Source organism: Cuculus canorus, chromosome 23 (genome assembly GCF_017976375.1).
Source record: "Cuculus canorus isolate bCucCan1 chromosome 23, bCucCan1.pri, whole genome shotgun sequence".
In the NCBI taxonomy this organism is placed as follows: domain Eukaryota; kingdom Metazoa; phylum Chordata; class Aves; order Cuculiformes; family Cuculidae; genus Cuculus; species Cuculus canorus.
In genome coordinates, this window is record NC_071423.1 from 8,416,771 (window position 1) to 8,435,126 (window position 18,356).

An 18,356-nucleotide genomic window follows, 5' to 3' on the forward strand; every position below is an offset into this window, starting at 1 on the left:
GAAGAACCAGTAGGTACCACATCTTGTTTAGACAGGGATTTTCCAATTTTCAAGCAAATGATAAATACTGAATGTTGCTATTTCACATTTAACTACAAGTCTGAATGAACTTTAGGGAAGAAACAGGGGCAGGAAGAGAATTCCTGTGGTAGCAAATGGCGAGAGGGATTACCCACAAGAAAGAAACCAAGAGAAGAACTAAGAGCGGGGGAAAAAGGAGAGTATTTTTCAGCTTAAAGCCTGCTTGTTCCCAGAAGTCCACACCCTTATTTTGCATTATGTGAGCCTCCCTCCTCAAAATTCCTCTCCTTAATACCTGGCTGGGTATTACACTATCAATTACACTGGATTATCAGTGTTTTTCACATATAGACATGTAGAAGAGGAATTACAATGGAAGAAGGAAGAACAACGATAAATAAGCATATAAACAATGACTGAGTCCAAGTTCCAGATATATGTGCTATTTGTCACTCAGTAATGCATACACGTTAACCCTGTTAACACACGAACAAGAAGTAAGTGATGTGCCAAGATGACTCATTTCAACATGTTGTCATTTGTCAGGAGTCAGGACTGACACGTTTCGTCTCCTACTTTAAAGACAAGAAAAGTAAGAGGAGAAGCAATACGGGTGAGCAACATAACCTGCTTTTCCACATCTATAGGTTTGCAGTACTTAGCCAAAGCAATGTGTTCAAATATAAACAGAAGGAGGAAAGAGAAGAGAGTTTTTGCACTATGTGGGGACAGTTACTGCACAGAATCAGGAAAGATCATAGAATCATAGAACAGTTTCAGGAAGGGACCTTAAAGCCCATCCAGTTCCAACCCCTGCCATGGGCAGGGACACCTCCCACCGGATCATGTTCCTCCAAGGGTTGGGGCAGCCACCACTTCTCTGGGCAACCTGTGCCAGAGCCTCACCACTCTCATAGTGAAGAATTTCCTCATTATGTCTAGCCTATATCTGCCCCTCCCCAGTTTATACCCATTGCCCCTAATTCTATCACTACAAGCCTTTGTAAACAGTCCTTCTCCAGCTTTCTTGTAGTGCTCTCCAAGTACTGGAAAGTCATTATAAGTTCTCCTCGGACCCTCTCTTCTCCAGGCTGAAAAACCCCAACTCTCTCAGCCTGTCCTCATACAGGAGGTGCTCCAGCCCTCTGATCATCCTTGTAGCCTACTCTGGACCCAATCCAACAGCTCCATCTCCTTCTTATGTTGAGGATTCCAGAACTGGACACAATATCCGAGATGAGGTCTCACAAAAGAGGAATAGAGGGGCAGAATCACTTCCCTCGACCTGCTGGCCCCACTTGTTTTGATGGAGGCCATGATACAGTTGGCCCAGGCTGCAAGCACACGTTGACAGCTCACATCGAGCTTCTAGTCAATCAGGCCCCCCAAGCTATGTTTGTTTGACTTCAAAACCAAAATAAATTTTCTGGACAAAACTTGTGGAAAAAGTGATTAGACAGGATGTTTACTCATAGAACATAGGAGACTGTAAAAGCACCCAGAAATGCAGTGGTTGCTCTGCAAAATCATCTACAGAAAAGGCAGTTTGTTTTCTCCTGCTGGTCAAAGACCTAATCTACAACAAATTCTTACAGAAAGAAATTCCTCTTCTCGTGCTCTAACTCCTGATAGTCATCACATCATAAAACATATCAGTCTGGAAGAACAGGAGAGCACTGTCCTCTACACTCTGCCAGCTTTGGCAGCAGTTTTGTTTCTGACCTCCCTTTGTTACTTGCATGTTTCTCAGATCCTCTGCCTACATTCACAGTAAACAGATCACTCCGCTGCTAATGCGAAGCAGAAACGTACTCATGGAATCACATTCACAGAATTTCACAACACAGCAAAAGAGACTGATAAAGTCACAGACCTACAGAAGAGGACTTCTCCAGGATTTCAAGGCCAAGTGACAGGGCTAGAGCTGTAGCACCGAAAGCTAATCTGGCTTGTTCATTATTTTTCAGGAACGTTCTTTTGCCATATCAGAAACCATTCAGTCTTTGGCTGATGAGTGCATCCTCACCAGTATCAAAGAGAACTCTGACAGATGGATGTCTTTAAGCCAATTGAGGAAGAGTTAAACAAAGGAATCAGGAGGAAAGAAAGTGATGCAAGCTGGAAGAAACTCAACAGCAGAGGAAAAAGAAAAAAGGAAATTTTGAGAGGAAAATTTAAAAAATGAAGCATCCATTTTAGCATCAACTTATGCTCGAGAGAACAGCAGAAGAACTCTGTTGCTTATAATACCTGGAAAACGTATGTCAACACCTGGAAAACCTTTGTGCAAAGGTGAGTAGGGAGGAATTGAGCATCACATTTCCCACACGTATCATCATTTTAGGAAAAAAAAGTCTTCTTCACCTAGAAGATCCGTAATAGGAAAACAGAAAAAACAACCAAACCCACAATAACTGATGGTCTGGAGCAAAAATCTCAAACCCAACAAATGATTCTGACACAGTCTGCTCTCCTACCTGTGGGTTCAGTTTCGCTTTTAACAAGAGTTGCCAACAAATGCTCCTTTGCATTTCACATGTTGCTGTAATTCAAAGCCCTCTTCAGAGGTTGTCTCTCGTGTACAGCCTAACAGCTCTGTAGTTCAGCTGCCTTAGACCCACCAAGCCAACATTGAGAGGACAAGATATAGTTTGCAACCTATTTTACTGTATCAAGGCCTGAGCAGAAAGTCCAAATCAGAGGTCTGCAAAGCAACTGAAAATACCAGTTAAGAAGATTAACATCATTGCCAAGAAGGGCAAAGCCCACAGATGCCTAAAAACAGATTCAGTGTTTCTAAATCATAGAGAATTTCCAATATTGCAAAATATCTAAAACCAATTAAGGCAAAACGGACAAACAAGCCATAGGCATGGAAAGAATGAATCCTACATTTGCTCAATGGCATGAATAATGTTTGTTAGAACTAGGAAGTCTGAGAATTACATAGGTCATAGCATAACAGCACATGCAGGAAATAGCAGATAGGACCTTTCAGTCCAGTATAACCATCTTCCACTAACCTCTAACTAAAGCATGAGGATCTGCAAGCGAAAGTGGAACTCTCCTCAAAACCAGGCCTCATTTAACCCGATAAACGCAGAGAACATTGCTGTACTCAAACAACATATAGGCTATTCACAATGAGAATTGAAAAGAAGGTGCTACAATGCAGTTCCAAGCTGAAACAACTCAAATGCGCACACAGGTATCCTCCTCCCTCGAACCTCATAAGGGGATAAAGTCGCAATATCATTCTCACACTTACTGCTGCATCATTTATTTCATTTAATCTGTTTTGTATCCAAATTGTGAGCAGGTTAAAAATATTCACCATACCATGGCATGGCATGGCATCTTCATGTTCCAGTACTTCCCAAGTAAAATATGTGGTAGTCATTCACTTAAACTTTGAAGGGAGATAATTTACTTTTCTGGAAAGGCCCATGCATTGCTTTTTCAATTATACAATCACAGAATCATTAAGGCTGGAAAAGACCTCTAAGATCATCCAGTCCAACAGTGAGCCCAACACCAGCGTGCCTACTAAACCATATCCTAAAGTGCCACATCTACACAGTTTTTTAACCCCTCACAAAATGGATGGTGACTCCATCACTGCCCTGGGCAGCCTTTGCCATTGCTTCAATACTCTTTCAGTAAAGAATTTTTTCCTATTATCCAATCTAAGCCTCCCCTGGCCCAACCTGAGGCCATTTCTTCTCGCCCTACCACTTCTTACTTGGGAGAAGAGGCTGACCCCCACCTCGCTGCAACCTCCTTTCTGGGAGCTGCAGAGAGCCATGAGGTCTCCCCTCAGCATCCTCTTCTCCAGGCTAAAAAGACCCAGGTCCCTCAGCTGATCGTCATAAAACTTGTTGTTCAGACCCTTCACCATCTCAAATTAGTCTTGCACAGTCTATATCACAAGGAGCCTTCAACCTTGCTTAGGCATCTTAGTACCACATGCATACCATAATTATGATTATCATTTAAGGGGTGAGAAAACATGTAGGAACCGTAGCCATGGACCATGAGAAATACTCCTGTAGTAAACAATAAATAGAAAATGCAATTCCTCCACTCAGTTCTTACTTGCATATTCCTTTAGTCAGTTCTCCAGCCTCAACAGGAACAAACACTGCTCTCCCTCAGTTAACAAATATCCATAAATCAAAGATATGCAAAAGAGTGAAGCAGATTTTGAACCGTAAGTTAATATACCTTCAAGCAGGCTGTTTCTTTCCTGCCTACAACTATGTCAACAAGCATGCCAAGGGTTAATTTCCTAGCTCATAAACTGAGAATTTTTTCTTGAACACAGATCTGTGCTTTCTTGCTCCAGCCTCAGCCAGACTAGACAGGTCAGTTGTCCCTGCTGATTATGTTGAACCTTACAGCTTTCCTCAACCTCCTTTTTTCTTTTAACTACAGCTTCTTTGCACAGTTTTCTCTAGTTCAAACTAGCTGTCACCACCTCCCCCCGCCACCTCCAAAAAGCCAAACACCTTTCGCCTTTCACCTGCTGTGTTACCAGGTAATTCCTGCATTCTGGTCAAGAGGCAAGCAAGATGAAAAGGGAGAGTTGGCTTAAGGCAAAGCATTACTCTTCAGCAAAGGACAATGGGAGAGTATAAAGACGGTGAAAACTACTGTGCAATGCAGCACATAAAGAGCTATGTAGGCAGGCAAATTGTACTAGTTTCTCTGCCATGAGGTCTCTTGGTCCTGTTAGTATGTTGCTCAAAGATTTATTCATAAGAAGACTTCATACTAGAGTTTGACAGTGGATTTTTTTTTTATATTGCACTCCTTAACACAGATTTTGAACAAGTCAGAGGTATGAGCAATTTATCTTGGGGGTAGTCAAGCTTCAGGATGGTAACAAATAACAAATAACAACAAATAACAACTACCTTCTACCATAACTCTGTAAGAGCTGAAGTTCTTACATGTCACTAGTATGAATTTTTCTTATGCTCAAGTACAAAGCTGATTTTGGCAGTAGCAGAAGAATCACATGTAATATCTAAGTGTCGTACGCAGACTTTTCATTGATGATTATAGGAAAAGGCCTTCCTTGTAAATCAGTTTTGTAGACCTCATCTAGGATACTCATCCACTCTCAAATGATTAACAACTAGAAATTCTCAGTATTACATTTTTAACCACATAATATGATGCAACAGCTAAAGAATTGTTGGAGAGCAATTCAATGTTGAGATTTCAGTGAAGTTTGGAAGGACGCAGTGAATACTTGTGAGCTATAAAGTGGAGAGTGCCTTCACTGTCTCATAGGCAGGGGTCACACTTCGAAACAAAAACTGTAGTAAGTTATACAGCAAAAACTTATTACCTTTCCTTACAGCACTAGCTCTCGTGTGAGGACCCTCCTTCAGCAGACACCACAACACTGCTGGCACACATTTATCTCCACTAGATGAGGAAGGAAAATACAGAAATCAATCTTCTCCTGCAAACATTTGTAGACAACTGCTGTTCTCACTACAGTGTCAACACTCACTGATTATAGAAATGATCGCAGCAATGATAGAAAGACACACCCAACTCTCAGCCCATTTATTCTTGTAATTCAAGAGATTACCGCCGGTGCAGCACCACACAAAAAGCTTTGGGCTGGCCACTCTTGATGGTAACAAGTTCTCAAGGGCCTTGCTGCAGATCTGTAACGTAGCAAAATAAATTAAGTTATATGTAAGCCAGAAGGAGAGGGGCAATTCTGCAGTCACAGAGTATGATTGTGGTGCTACACTTGGGCCTTGACATAGTGGTTTCAGGAATTTCTTGGGCAACCTGATTTACAGAGACCCCAATGATTTGTTCCAGCCCCATCCTCTGACAAAAAGTCTCAGACACTGTTGAGCTGGTTGCACTAATTTCTTCTGATAGTAGAGTTTTTCCGCAGAGGACAACCACACTCTCCTCAGTCATGCATTATTACACTTGCTTTAACTAGGTCAGCTCATGACCTTTTTCCAAAACATCGTTTAGCAAAGGTTGAAAAACAAGTCCAGACCCACCAGTGGGAAAGACCTTCTGGGAACAGATCTCTTCTGGCAGCACTGCACACCCCATAATCACACCATCAATCGAATTTCAGGTAGCAGCACCAGAAAACATGATGTAGTTTGCATTCATAATGACACTCGATTTCTTGCTCAGACTGTAATTCAGTTTTCTTCAACTCCACATTATAAAGTTTATTTTCAAGCTAAAAGAAGAGTTTTAATTTGGAGGTGAAAATTAGAAGCCATAAATGAAACACAACTGCAGAAATGCTAGATGTGAAGGTATTTTCCCCCCAGCCCTTGTCTACCCAGCAGATTCTCTGGGCAAACCACAATTACCACAGCAACGTGAGCTCCCATTTGCTACATGTGAGATGCTATCTTCAAAGCTCATTTGGCATCATTTAAATGCTCACATGCTATTTAGAAAACAAACCGCAACTGGAATCAACTTTTGGTGCTGCTAAATTCTTGCAGAGTTTTGCTAGGAATTTCAGGCAGAAAGCTCACCAGCCCAGCCAGAGCAACATAGCAGACTGGATTTAAAGCCAAACATGACTTTTCTAGCAGACTTGTACAGCAAAGCAAGAAAAACCTCAGTTTAGAACAATGTCTTTTATTTATTTTATCTACTCTGAAATACTAACTCATTTTTTAACTAACGCCACTTCAACTGGAAAATGAACTGCAACAGGCAACAATTCTTTTGGAAAAGACTGGAAGACTAATTCCTTCTCTCCTGTGTTTCATAAGGATTTCAAGCAGAAATCTAAAACATATGAGACAAAACATTGTGCTTTTTCTTGAAAAGCAGAATGATAGCAAGACCTCCAACGCGATCTCTGTGAATCATGGAATGATTTGGGTTGGAAGGGACCTTAAAGTCCATGCACTTCCAACCCCAGGGACACCTCCCACTGGATCAAGGTGCCCCAAGCCCCATCCAACCTGGCCTTGAAGACCTCCAGGGATGGGGCAGACGCAACTTCTCTGTGCAACCTGGGCCAGGGCCTCCCCACCCACACAGGAAAACATTTCTTCCTAAGATTTCATGAACTGAAGAAAGACAGGCTTTTCTCTACAAACAAGGAGGAGGGAAGCAGGATGCCGAAGCCTTTTCCCAGTCATCAGTAGGAAGGTAACAAGATGTACAAATGCTGCAGAGGTGGGCAAATAAGCAAATACAGCCTCCAATTCTGTGGGGTATGTGTTTAACTCCCTGCAGGAAGGCAGCCCTGCTGAAGATGCCTGCAAGCACAGAACCAGAGTATGTGCAGCTGCAAGACTTACAGACACAAAGTAGAAGCCTTTCTTTGTTCCCAAGATCATCTAAGACGAACATGACAGGTATTCTTCAGGATAAGGAACATGCACTTAAGTGTAAAATAGACAGAAAAGATAAGAAATAGTAAAAAAGGTAACAGATTTCTCTGCCCAGTGAAGCGAGTTTGACAACTATGAAATCTCATACCTTCAAGTTAACAAACCCACATGATGTCCGGGTACCTGAGGTCTGTTCAACTTCACCAATCCTTCTTTAAACACAAAGAAAAATAGTGATTTTATAACAACTATGATAGAAATAGCATGGCCTTGAAGCTTCACACACAACTCAACAATTGTCAAGCCTCTGCTCTGCCAGATTTCACCCCAATGAAGAGTAACCATCCCGTTTGTTTGTGCACAGTAGTGGAACCCCACTGTTAGATTACTAACCATTTGGCCCAATCTCATTCCCTTCTCAATGGGAAAAGCGAAAGGTTCTTTATCAGTCACTTGCCAGGCAAGAAATACCCTAACCTGAAACAATCTCAACAATAAAAATATTGGAAGTGATTGCATTACTTATTTTCCCAGCCCATGAATTCTTCAGTCATTCAGCAGTTCTGTTCTGCCCCCCTGCTCCAGCCCTACATAGTCTCCATACTTCTCCAGCCACCACTCTCATAAAATTGGAAAACAGACAACTTTTGAGGCTGTGAGAAACTACAAGAAAAACCACATTGTTCTGTCCAAGCTTAGCCTCTAAAGCAGAAATTCCTATGTTACCAGTTTGCCAGGGCTGAAGCCCCATAAGACTGCTTCAACATCGTAGACCAGGCTTCCCAATGGAGAAGTGATGCCTACACACTCTGCTTCCTACACTGCTGCAATAATCTCAGCTGCTGGCCTTATTTAGACCAGTACATCAGTTTGTTTTATGTGCCCAGAATCCATTCCCATTTTCTTCCATGGGTAGCACTAAGGCTTTCAGAATCCCTCTGGAATCTCTGCTCAGCCTCACATGAAGCACTGCTGTATGATATTTTGTGAGTTCAAGAAGAGACTAGAAAACTGTGAAGGCCTGCCACAGATCTGCAGTTGGGTGGCAAAAATTTCCACAGCAGAGCTTTGAAAATCTTGCACGAGGACAATATCCGTGTGTCTGTCCTAAACAAAGGATTTGCAGGATTAGGCTGCTACATGAGCTATTTAATAGGAAGAAAATACACAGTATCTGTCTTTGTGAAAAGATCAAAACATGTAGAAGAATCCCTAGCTGAAAGGAAAATACACTTCCAAGCAAGAATTAATTTTCTAGATCAGAAACTTGTCTTTCTTCCTCCAAAACCTGTCACTTAGCTCAGCTCCCCTTTTCCCTAAGCACATTGGACATCTGTTAAGGCTGCATTATGTGAGAGCACATCACGTGGTCCCAGTGGTAAATAAACTCCCCTGTAACTGTCTCTTCTGGCCTTCCAGTGACAGGAACAGAATGGAGACACAGCTCAAAGCCATTCCTTTGAGAAGGCTCCCATTAACGGGTGCCCCTCAGCTGCAAGACCTTTGTTTTAACTATGTAGTAAAACAAATAATTTGGTGCAAAACCAGAAGAAAAATTGGTGGCACCAGCCTGAACCTGAGTAAAGAGAATGTGCTGGTACCAGCAGATCCGCTCAGCTTCACGTACCACTGCTGCCTCAGGCTCTGACATCAATCTGGTCCCTCCTTGTCATGCAGGTGAAGTTCCAGCAGCACAGAAGAACCCGTCATCAGTGCAACTTGTAGATGTGAAGGCTCTGTGCACTAAGCAGGGAAATAAACAAGACGAAACGGCTCAAACACTTCACTGTCTGCCTCCTGTGTTACAGTAAGAGGCTTAGGAAGGGAGTGCCGAACATCAATTTTATCACACCAAACTGGTGCTCCTGGTTCAGAGATTTTAAACACCAGAAAGGATCATGCAGCAACTAAGGTAACTACAATAAGAAGCTGAAAAATAGAACTGAATTAGGAAAATACAGAACAAAGGAGGGAGAGAGGTAGTCTGAGTGGCCCACAAATAAAAGAGTGTGCACTTAAAAAGCAGCAGTTCTGATCTGTGAATTCCAAACAGAGTAAAGAAATGAACTTAGCAGAGGCATGGTAGCCATAAGGATGGGCAGAAAGATAGACAGAGGGAGGAAAGAAAAACAGACATAGACTATGTGAAACAGCTCAGCAGGGCATCAGAAATTCTGCACAAATGAAAACCAGAATATGTTGAGTAAGAGAGTAGCTAAGATCCACAAGATGAAGTGTAGGCAATTCTCCCAAGGCAGAAAGCCCAGCAACCTGAAGAAGCTTTCTTTACTTCTCCTGGGGGCAAAAGTGGTGCCAGAGAGTCGGGAAAGTGGAGGGTTGATGTCCAGGTTCCCCTCATAGTAGTGCTTTGCATCTGACTGATTCTGAGCTTGGTTCTGCTACCTGCCCGCAGGGAGGGCTGGGGGGAGAAAGCAGCCGTGCAGAAGTACTGTGGTTATGTGACCGAAAGAGGAAGAAAACTACTCATACAGTTATTTTTAAAGACGCCTACAGCACTGGTTCCCTGTATCTTTCTCCTTTCCCTAAGAAAAAAAGCAAAGGCTGTTTTGTGAAAGGAGATTTGCAGTTTGCAAGTACTGCCATATTAAGACAAGAAATGTTAGGCAAGATCACGCAGACCTGAACAAGGGCAAGAACCAAAGCAATGGCAAACTACGCCACGAGGCAGAAAGATCACAGTAAAACCTTGCAGAAAACAACTTGGACCTCCGCCAAGGTCCAACAGACTCCCAAAGCACAAATGTGAACAGATTCAGCTACTTGCAGCAACTTCCCTTATTTACACATGCAAGTCCTCAGGTGTGCCCAGAAGCACAGAACTGCTGTGTTTCAATTTCATTTCACAGGTCCAGGTCAATCATTCTGGGAAATGTATAGAGCTCTTTCTGTCTTAATTCACTCCAGCCCTTTGCCGTGCTGGGAGCAGCACAGACCCGGCTGGAACCAGTCTCTTCATTGTGGCTAAAATTAACTTTACTTTAAATTGCCAGGGGAATTAAGTCAGATCTGCTAGATTGGGCCTGACTAAACCTGGCCTCAATATGTGCCAGGGGACGTTTAGACTGGACGTTAGGAAAAATTTCTTTACTGACAGAGTGGTGAAGCACTGGCAGAGGCTGCCCAGGGCAGTCGTGGAGTCCCCATCCCTGGGAGGGTTCAAAAACCATGTAGACGTGGCGCTTTGGGACATGGTATTACGTTGATAGTTGGACTTCATGATCTTAGAGGTCTTTTCCAACCTTAACGATTCTATGATTGACTTACTCTGTATTTCTGTCTGGAATAGCCAGGTACAAGATACTTGGGAGGAAAGTTCATTACGTCCTGAACAGACAGAATGTTATCAAGACAAATCTCCTCCTAGTTCCCAGCTGGCCATCTGTAACCAAGGTTTCTTTACAAGCTGCACACCAGGTCAGGTCAACTGAGGTGTGGGAGAACTGTGCCCTGCTCCCCCTCAGTACCACCCAAGAAAGTATGAACAGTAACTGGAAGAGGAAGGAGCCGCTTGGCTGCACTGCCTCCTGTTCAGAGAGCGGCTGGATCCAGCTTGCTTGTTGCCGAGGTTAAACTCTTCCACAAGGTGAGTTTCTCCTTGAGTCCAGGATCTACACAACCCAGTTCAAGTTTCCTTCCAGTGCAGAAGGTGAACATGGTGGGAAGAAAACATAAAAGAATAAAACCCAAGGGGTGCTATTCTGCTGCACAAATAGTTCCTTTCTGAGTTTAGCTAAGACTTTTAGAGCTGCAGTTTGCTGAGAGAGGGTGGAGAAGCCAAGGTAAGCATAGGATTTATACCACTACAAAGTATTCCTCGTCCTTAGTTACTGCTGACCTACAAAGCACAGATTGTGCTGCAGGAAAAATCCTTAGAGTGGTAAGTCATTGATGGCAGACATTTACCGATGGACTTACTATAGATCAAATAACATTTACGTCTCAAATTTAACATTTCATCTCCAGGAGAGAGTTCAAGGACTGTTTACCTAGCATATAACACACTTCTTTCGCTAGAAGAGAAAAAAATTACTCTGGCTTCTCTGACAAGGCCAAAAAAAACCCCACAGGTTCTGACCTCACCTAGAGCAAAATATATCAAAATTTCATGTAAATGGAGTAAATCCAATTCCACAAAGGACCGTGTCTTTTTATAGTCTCTATTTCTAACTTCTACAACAGTGTTGTAATGTAGACCCAAACCACAAACACCCACTCTTCCCTCTGTTCTCTCCTGTTATCCTTTGTGAGCATACTCATTACCTGGCCCTTTTCCCACAAGCTCTTAGCCCAGGATCTACACATAGGACTGTGGTAATTCACCCTTCCTGCCTCCTAACATTGTGGTATAGCTCAGTCTGTGGACCTTAAAGAGCTTGGTGCTTCAGGCAAGCTGCTTTCGAAAGCACTGTTTCTTTATATCTGCCAAAAAAGTGGCTGACCTCAACCTCCAGCGTTACAAGAGGCCTTTGACCTGTACAGCACGTTGACTTCTTTGTTGACCACAACCCAGTTATCAGCTAGTACCTTCCCTGGCACCATTTACAAAGGCCAACCTGTCAGACCTACGCACAATAGCTCTTCAGTAGAATTTAGCAAGACCTGCGCACCTGGAAACCACCAGCTTTTCTAATGCTATGTCCTTCACTTTATCTATGTTTGGCTTGGCAAGTCTGTTCCAAGAAATAGGGTTATTAGTCGCTTTTCTTCCAAGAAGAATACCACAGGTATACACTTGGTATGATCTTGGAACAATAAAATATTGAGTTGTTTGCCATGTTGCTCAGAGATGTAGGAGTGATGGGCTGCAGCAGATTTCTCACTGAGAACAGTGCATATTTTCTGCTGTTTTGGGCTTTGATTTGTCAGAACTTCCACTGGCTGACAGACGGGCAAGGGAAGACTGGGAATCAAAGTCGGTTGCTTTTTGTGGACGGAAGAGGCTTTCCAGGTCTCTCTTTTTCAGGGTCTAATGCTGCCCATCACTAAAAGGTAACAAGGAAAAACATACTTCCTTTTCCTCAGTTCAAGTTCCTTCCAGTTCTTCTAATAGCTGGACTGGACATCTGACTTACTTTAACATAAGATCTAGACCTGTTTCATTTATGAAGTCATTTTGTTTACCTGCTGCTCTTTCTGGATTATCTGTTTTCTTTCCGAGAAAAAGCTAGCAGAGATAACTACTCCCTTCATCTGATTTTCATCTTCTCAGCCTTCTTCCAAGACCAAATTCCATGAGTTCAAGAGAAAACAGAGACTTCCCACTGAAGTAACTGTTATTTCTGATGCTACTTTATCAAAATGCTCTGTCTTCACAAGTTTTAGATCTCCACAAATGCAAAACAGACATCACTTTTGCATCTCTCTAGTATGAGCACAAACTCATTTTGCAGCTCCCTTGCTTCATGCTTCCTCTAACTGTAGTCAACGACGCAGCAAGTCAGTAACATGATCTATGGTGGCTGTGCCTGTATTAAAATGTTACATTTTAGTACTTCTGTAAATCTCTTAGAAAAGAAATGCTCCTGCTGGATCCCAAGTATGCATTAAAATAATTCAGAACAAACGACACACATAAAAGAGGTATTATATCGGATGGATTTGAAGTGGAGGAATATAGTGTCTACACAACCACAGATTTCCTCCTTACTTCTTAATAGAAATTGGTTGCTGCTTTTACTTCCAAAGCCAGGAATAGGAATTTGAATTACCGGGTGACAGAACTATTCGCTTGAACATGTTCTTTGTAGAAAATATGAATACTGCTTTCCCACCACATGAACAGCTGAATACATCCAAGATTGTCATACAGTTCTCACTCAGACAGAGGTGGATCTCACTGTACAATCACCAGCAGGCAGGGAGTCACAGAATGCTTTGGGTTGGAAGGAACCTTAAAACTCATCCAGTTCCAACCCCCTACCATGGGCAGGGACACCTCTCACTGCATCAGGTTGCTCGAAGTCCCATCCAACCCAGCTTTGAACACCTCCAGGGATGGGGTAGCCACCACTGCTCTGGGGAATCTTAACAGTAACTTTACTGAAAAGTCCTGACGGCCCTCTTGTTTTTTGGGGAGGCACTGTTAAAAAATACATTTTGTAGATATTTTTGTTTCATTCAAAATATTTTCAGCAAAAAGAGAGCTGAATAAAACCAAGTGTTGTAACTTTTAATTTTGCCTGTGAATTTACCCAAGATCAATGTACCACTGGGTGTTGTATAGAGAAATTTGTGCTGTCAGTGATTACATTTTACAGCCTCATTTAAGAGGAACCTTGAAGAAGAAAGCTTCACCTATAGCTTTTGAAAGATTATCTAAATCTTTATATGCAGTTTTAATAAGTTTCTCATTCTGCTGCATATATACAGACAAGTCCTTAGCACAGCAAATCAGCAGGGCTGCTGATTCAACATATACATGAAAGATGGGACTGAGCCCATCCCATGGAGTTACAGAGTTATTACTGGGCCCACCTGAGGAGTTACAGAGTTATTTTTTGAAGCTGGTCAGGTAAAAGTTGAGATGAAAGTACTAAGGACATGTTAATCAAATATTTCAACAGTTCCAGAAGTAAAAATACTGAGTTAAATATGAACCAAGCCAGGGCTCCAGCTTGTCCCTCTGTCAGTCTCTGTGATTCACCACGCAACCCACTGTCTGCAAGGACCAAGGCTTCACTTGGCAGAGTTCTTAAGCACATACCTGGCTTCAAACTCATTCACTGATAAACTAGCTCACTGGGACTATTCTTTTGTCACAGAAATAAGGCATTTACTATTTCAGGTTTCTGCAACAACTCAAAAACCTAAATGTTTCATCAAGGAATAAATAAACAAGCATAAAGATGGCTTCCAGAACTCAGTACCAAGTAATTTCTTTAATGTGCTATTATTAGAGTCGCCCAATTTCTTTGGAAGGGGAAGTCACAGTTTTATCTTTGTTGCTCTGTGGTGAGTCTACCTTTTACCTGGGGTAGAAACACAATACACTCATGGATAAGTTCTAGGGAGTTAAAGGAAGTGCAAGCATCAATTTCATTCAGGTCAGGGACTCACCTTCTGTGGATGGAACTTCCAAAAGCAAGCCTGCTTGTTTGCCATATTTTCTGGATTTCACTCCAGTAGGTGACACTTTTGAATCTTCCCACTTCCCAAACTGAGCTGCAGAGAACATAAAAAGCAGCTGATAAGAGCAGATCAAACGTAATTCCGGCACTTAGGGGTACACACCATGTCATCCATGACTCCAATACTTCATGCACAATGGAAAAATACTAACAAGCATTTTCTTCTTTAGTTGGTTTTAGTTTTTTAGTTCTGGAAAGAAAGACTTTGATTTTGAATATAAATTAAAAACCTTTTTCTTCACTTCAGGCTTTTATTTCTTTCCTAGGAGCACAATTGGTATGATATTCTCTCCTCTCACGTCTGAGAACAAGGTTATAGAATCACCTACTTCCGGCTACTTAGCCAGGAATTCACTATGATCTTTTAGGAGTGGTGTAAAAACAGCTTCCTGGGAACCTTCATGTCCTGTGAGGGACAAAAAGCACAGCATTTAACCCCAAAACCTTCAAAAAAACATTTCTGGAGGTAGAACCGGGACTATCGGGAAATCTCTGCCTTGCAAAGGCAATCCTGACTTCCACTATATCATTTTCAAAAGCCGCCTTAATTTCAGTGTCCAGCTTCTGATATCTTAGCTCTGTCTTCAGTAAGTGTCCAACATCATTAGGTCCCATTCTCTCCAAGAGGAGCCAGCGATGCTCAGAGGCTCAGGCTGGGAATTCAGAATGAAATCCTCTTTCAACTTTCACCTGTGTGTGGGTATTTCTTCAACAGGAAAATAAAAACATCTCCAACGTGGGAACTTGTGAATGTACATATATGTGACCGAGCAGTACACAAAACACTCTCACCCAGGAGCTGTGATGCATAGTGGTCCTGGTTTGGGAGCAAATTCTTCACCTGGTCATTCCCATCCGCCAACTCAGTTTCACCTGCAACACAGAGAAGCCAATGTCAGGGTTCAAGGGCAGGAAGCTACCAAGAGCTACGGCAGCTAAATTCAAGACATGTCTCAGCTATGGAACGGTAATCCACATCTGAAAAAAGCCCAAAGGGTGGGTGCATTTTAGTTGAGTATTACAACCATAAGGACCATCTCAAAATAATTATCTGCCTGACCTACTGGTCAGTCCACTAAGTTACATCCATGTATGTACCTCTTGCCAAGGCAAAAATAAGGTCCTATAACTCAGCATGAATCTTTTTTGCTGTGAGATACCCTGTCTCCTGATACAGTGCACTTGCTATGGTGTAGCAGAATTCAATGGATAGTCATTATGTTTATGTTCACCAGTGGTGGCTCAATAGGCTTAGGTAACAGGACTGTATTCAAGGACTGAGTGTGAAAACCTGCAAAGAATCTGACAGAAGAACAGAGTTGTCAGCACATTTCATTGTGTTGACACAGTAATGAAATCCTCACTGGGTATTTTGATTACACCTTTTCTTCTACCAGCATTTAAAGCACTCCATCTAGCTGTGTATGTATAAGAGGCAAGGATTAATCAGATAATGAGCACAGCCAAGGGCAGCCTCAGTAACTGCAAACAACACCATCAGAAACATTATCTGGCTTTGTTAACACACTGGGAGGAAGACAGAATCGGTAGAAACCACCCAGCTCACTTCATAACTCAGAGCTACACACATAAACCAAAGAGGTTCCTTTTCAAGAAACTCAACTATAGTTTCCTTCTTCCCAGCCACGGCAGTGCTTGATGCTCTCCAAGAGAAGCTCAATTTTACACTGAATATTGAGAAAGGCCTTTTCCCCTTCTTTTAAGAGAGGCATAAGTTGAAGCAACTGAAAAAAAACCAAGAGCCCTCTGACCTTTCTCCAAATTAAATGACCCTGCACTCCATCACTCTTATCAGCAGCCTCGGCGAAACAACATCCTTCCAAATGTGAGGGGACTTCCCAGCTACTCCAGACAGTGCCGTGCTGCCACAAGATTCCATAGACCACTAGAAGAAGAGCTATCAACAGTAAGTACTTCAGAAGTAGAATGAAAACAATGGTTGCACCACTCCTCTTTTTATTTGTTCTCTCCTTTTCAAGGAACTATTAACAGAGCACAAAAAGAAATCTGTGCAAAACTCATGTCTTTTCATTTATGTTCTTTGAGATTGTGGGGAAGAAAAAGATCCAAAACATTTTGAAACTTAAAGATGTTTACTTATAACTGAAGAGTACTCATTACTCTAGAAAAATTCCGTATGCATATCTTTGTTTTAATATAAAACAAAGAATTGTTTGCATTGGAAAACTGCTACAATGAAAAAATTGACAGGTTTTATTTACTACTGCCTTCTACCCTGCCTTTTACAAATATAACCTGGAACTACAAGGCACAGAGATATCCTTCCATTTCCTTAAAGTCCCTTCAAAATGTCACTACGTACCTAAATTGTCTCAAGGTGAAGTTGCAAAGGGAACAAACCGAAGTGTTTGTTTCCGGAAGCAAGCTCAGAAAACATGGAACCACCAAAATAAGTAGATCATGGAATGGTTTGGGTTGGAAGCAACCTCAAAGCCCATCCAGTTGCAACCCCCCTGCCATGGCCAGGAACACCTCCCACTAGGTGAGGCTGCCCAAGCCCCATCCAACCTGGCCTTGAACACCTCCAGGGAAAGGGCAGCCACAACTTCCCTGGGCAACCTGGGCCAGAAATTCTTCCTTATGTCTAGTCTAAATCTGGGTTTATACCTATTGCCCCTAGTCCTATCACTACAAGCCTTTGTAAACAGTCCCTCCCCGGCTTCCTTGTAGGCCCCCTTCAGGTACTGGAAGGCTGCTTTTATTTACTGCTACAAACCAGTATACGCAAAGAGAAACAGTTGCCTCTTTCTCTTGCTGGTTCAATGCTCCCCAAGATCGCAGATCTTGGCTGTACCACAACAATTCCCCCAGAAAGCTTCTGTGGTGAACAGAAAGCTCTAACAAATGATTTCATGAGGCACCAAAATCCTGTTTGTGCAAGTACTTTCTGAGAGAAAGAAGGAAGCAAGTCTACATATGTGGATTAATCAAGCACTTTGGTCATCTTATTGACCTTCTGGTGACTTCTTTTTAATGACCTGCAGCTCAAAAGCAGACATTTGTCTGTGTGTTTTAGCAAGGCATCAAGGATGAGAGACAGCTCCTCTGCTCCCATTTGGTAATCTTATATCCTTTCCACTGTAGGGAAACAGGAACTGTAATACAGACTAGGATTTGTTACTTGGATTAACAAGGTCTTAAAGTCGCTACAGATCATTCAAATCTTGCTTGACCTCCCACAGAGTCTTGGCAAGGGGAGAAGCTGCTACTAGGCCCTCCACCTCCAATTCAGTCAGATAAGCCAACTGGAGATCCAAACCTGATGGAAACAGGGGGGGAGCTTTTGATGCTAATGGAGGCAGCAGCTCTTCAGGGCTGGATGACTGCAATGTACGTGCTGCCACAAGGAAATACTGTATTGAGCAGCAAAAATGCTGGACTGAACAGGTGCACACTCTCCTGGGTTGAAAACTGGTTGGGTGGCCGGGCCCAGAGAGTGGTGGTAAATGCAGTTAACTCCAGATGGAGGCCAGTTACAAGTGGGGTTCCCCAGGGCTCGGTACTGGGTCCAGCTCTGTTCAATGTCTTTATCAATGCCCTGGATGAAGGTATTGAGTGCACCCTTAGCAAGTTTGCAGATGACACTAAGCTGGGTGGAAGCGTGGATATGATGGAGGCTCTGCAAAGGGATCTGAACAGGCTGGACCGCTGGGCTGAGACCAATAGCATGAGGTTTAACAAGGCCAAATGCCGGGTCCTGCACTTGGGACATAACAACCCTATGCAGTGCTACAGACTAGGAGAAGTCTGGCTAGAAAGCTGCCTGGTGGAGAAAGACCTGGGGGTGTTGGTT

The 18,356-nt window shown here is 42.6% G+C and overlaps 1 protein-coding gene across 1 annotated transcript in view; it reads right to left on the reverse strand.

Annotated features, from left to right (window-relative positions):
- LOC128854348 (uncharacterized) overlaps positions 1-18,356 on the reverse strand; it is a 62,688-nt gene that overhangs the window by 40,884 nt on the left and 3,448 nt on the right. Inside the window, exons 5-6 of the mRNA XM_054086803.1 lie at positions 15,314-15,394; positions 14,451-14,555 (exon numbers count right to left, since the gene is read on the reverse strand). Of these exons, the coding sequence (XP_053942778.1) occupies positions 14,451-14,555; positions 15,314-15,394 (186 nt within the window). The remainder of the gene's footprint in view (positions 1-14,450; positions 14,556-15,313; positions 15,395-18,356) is intronic.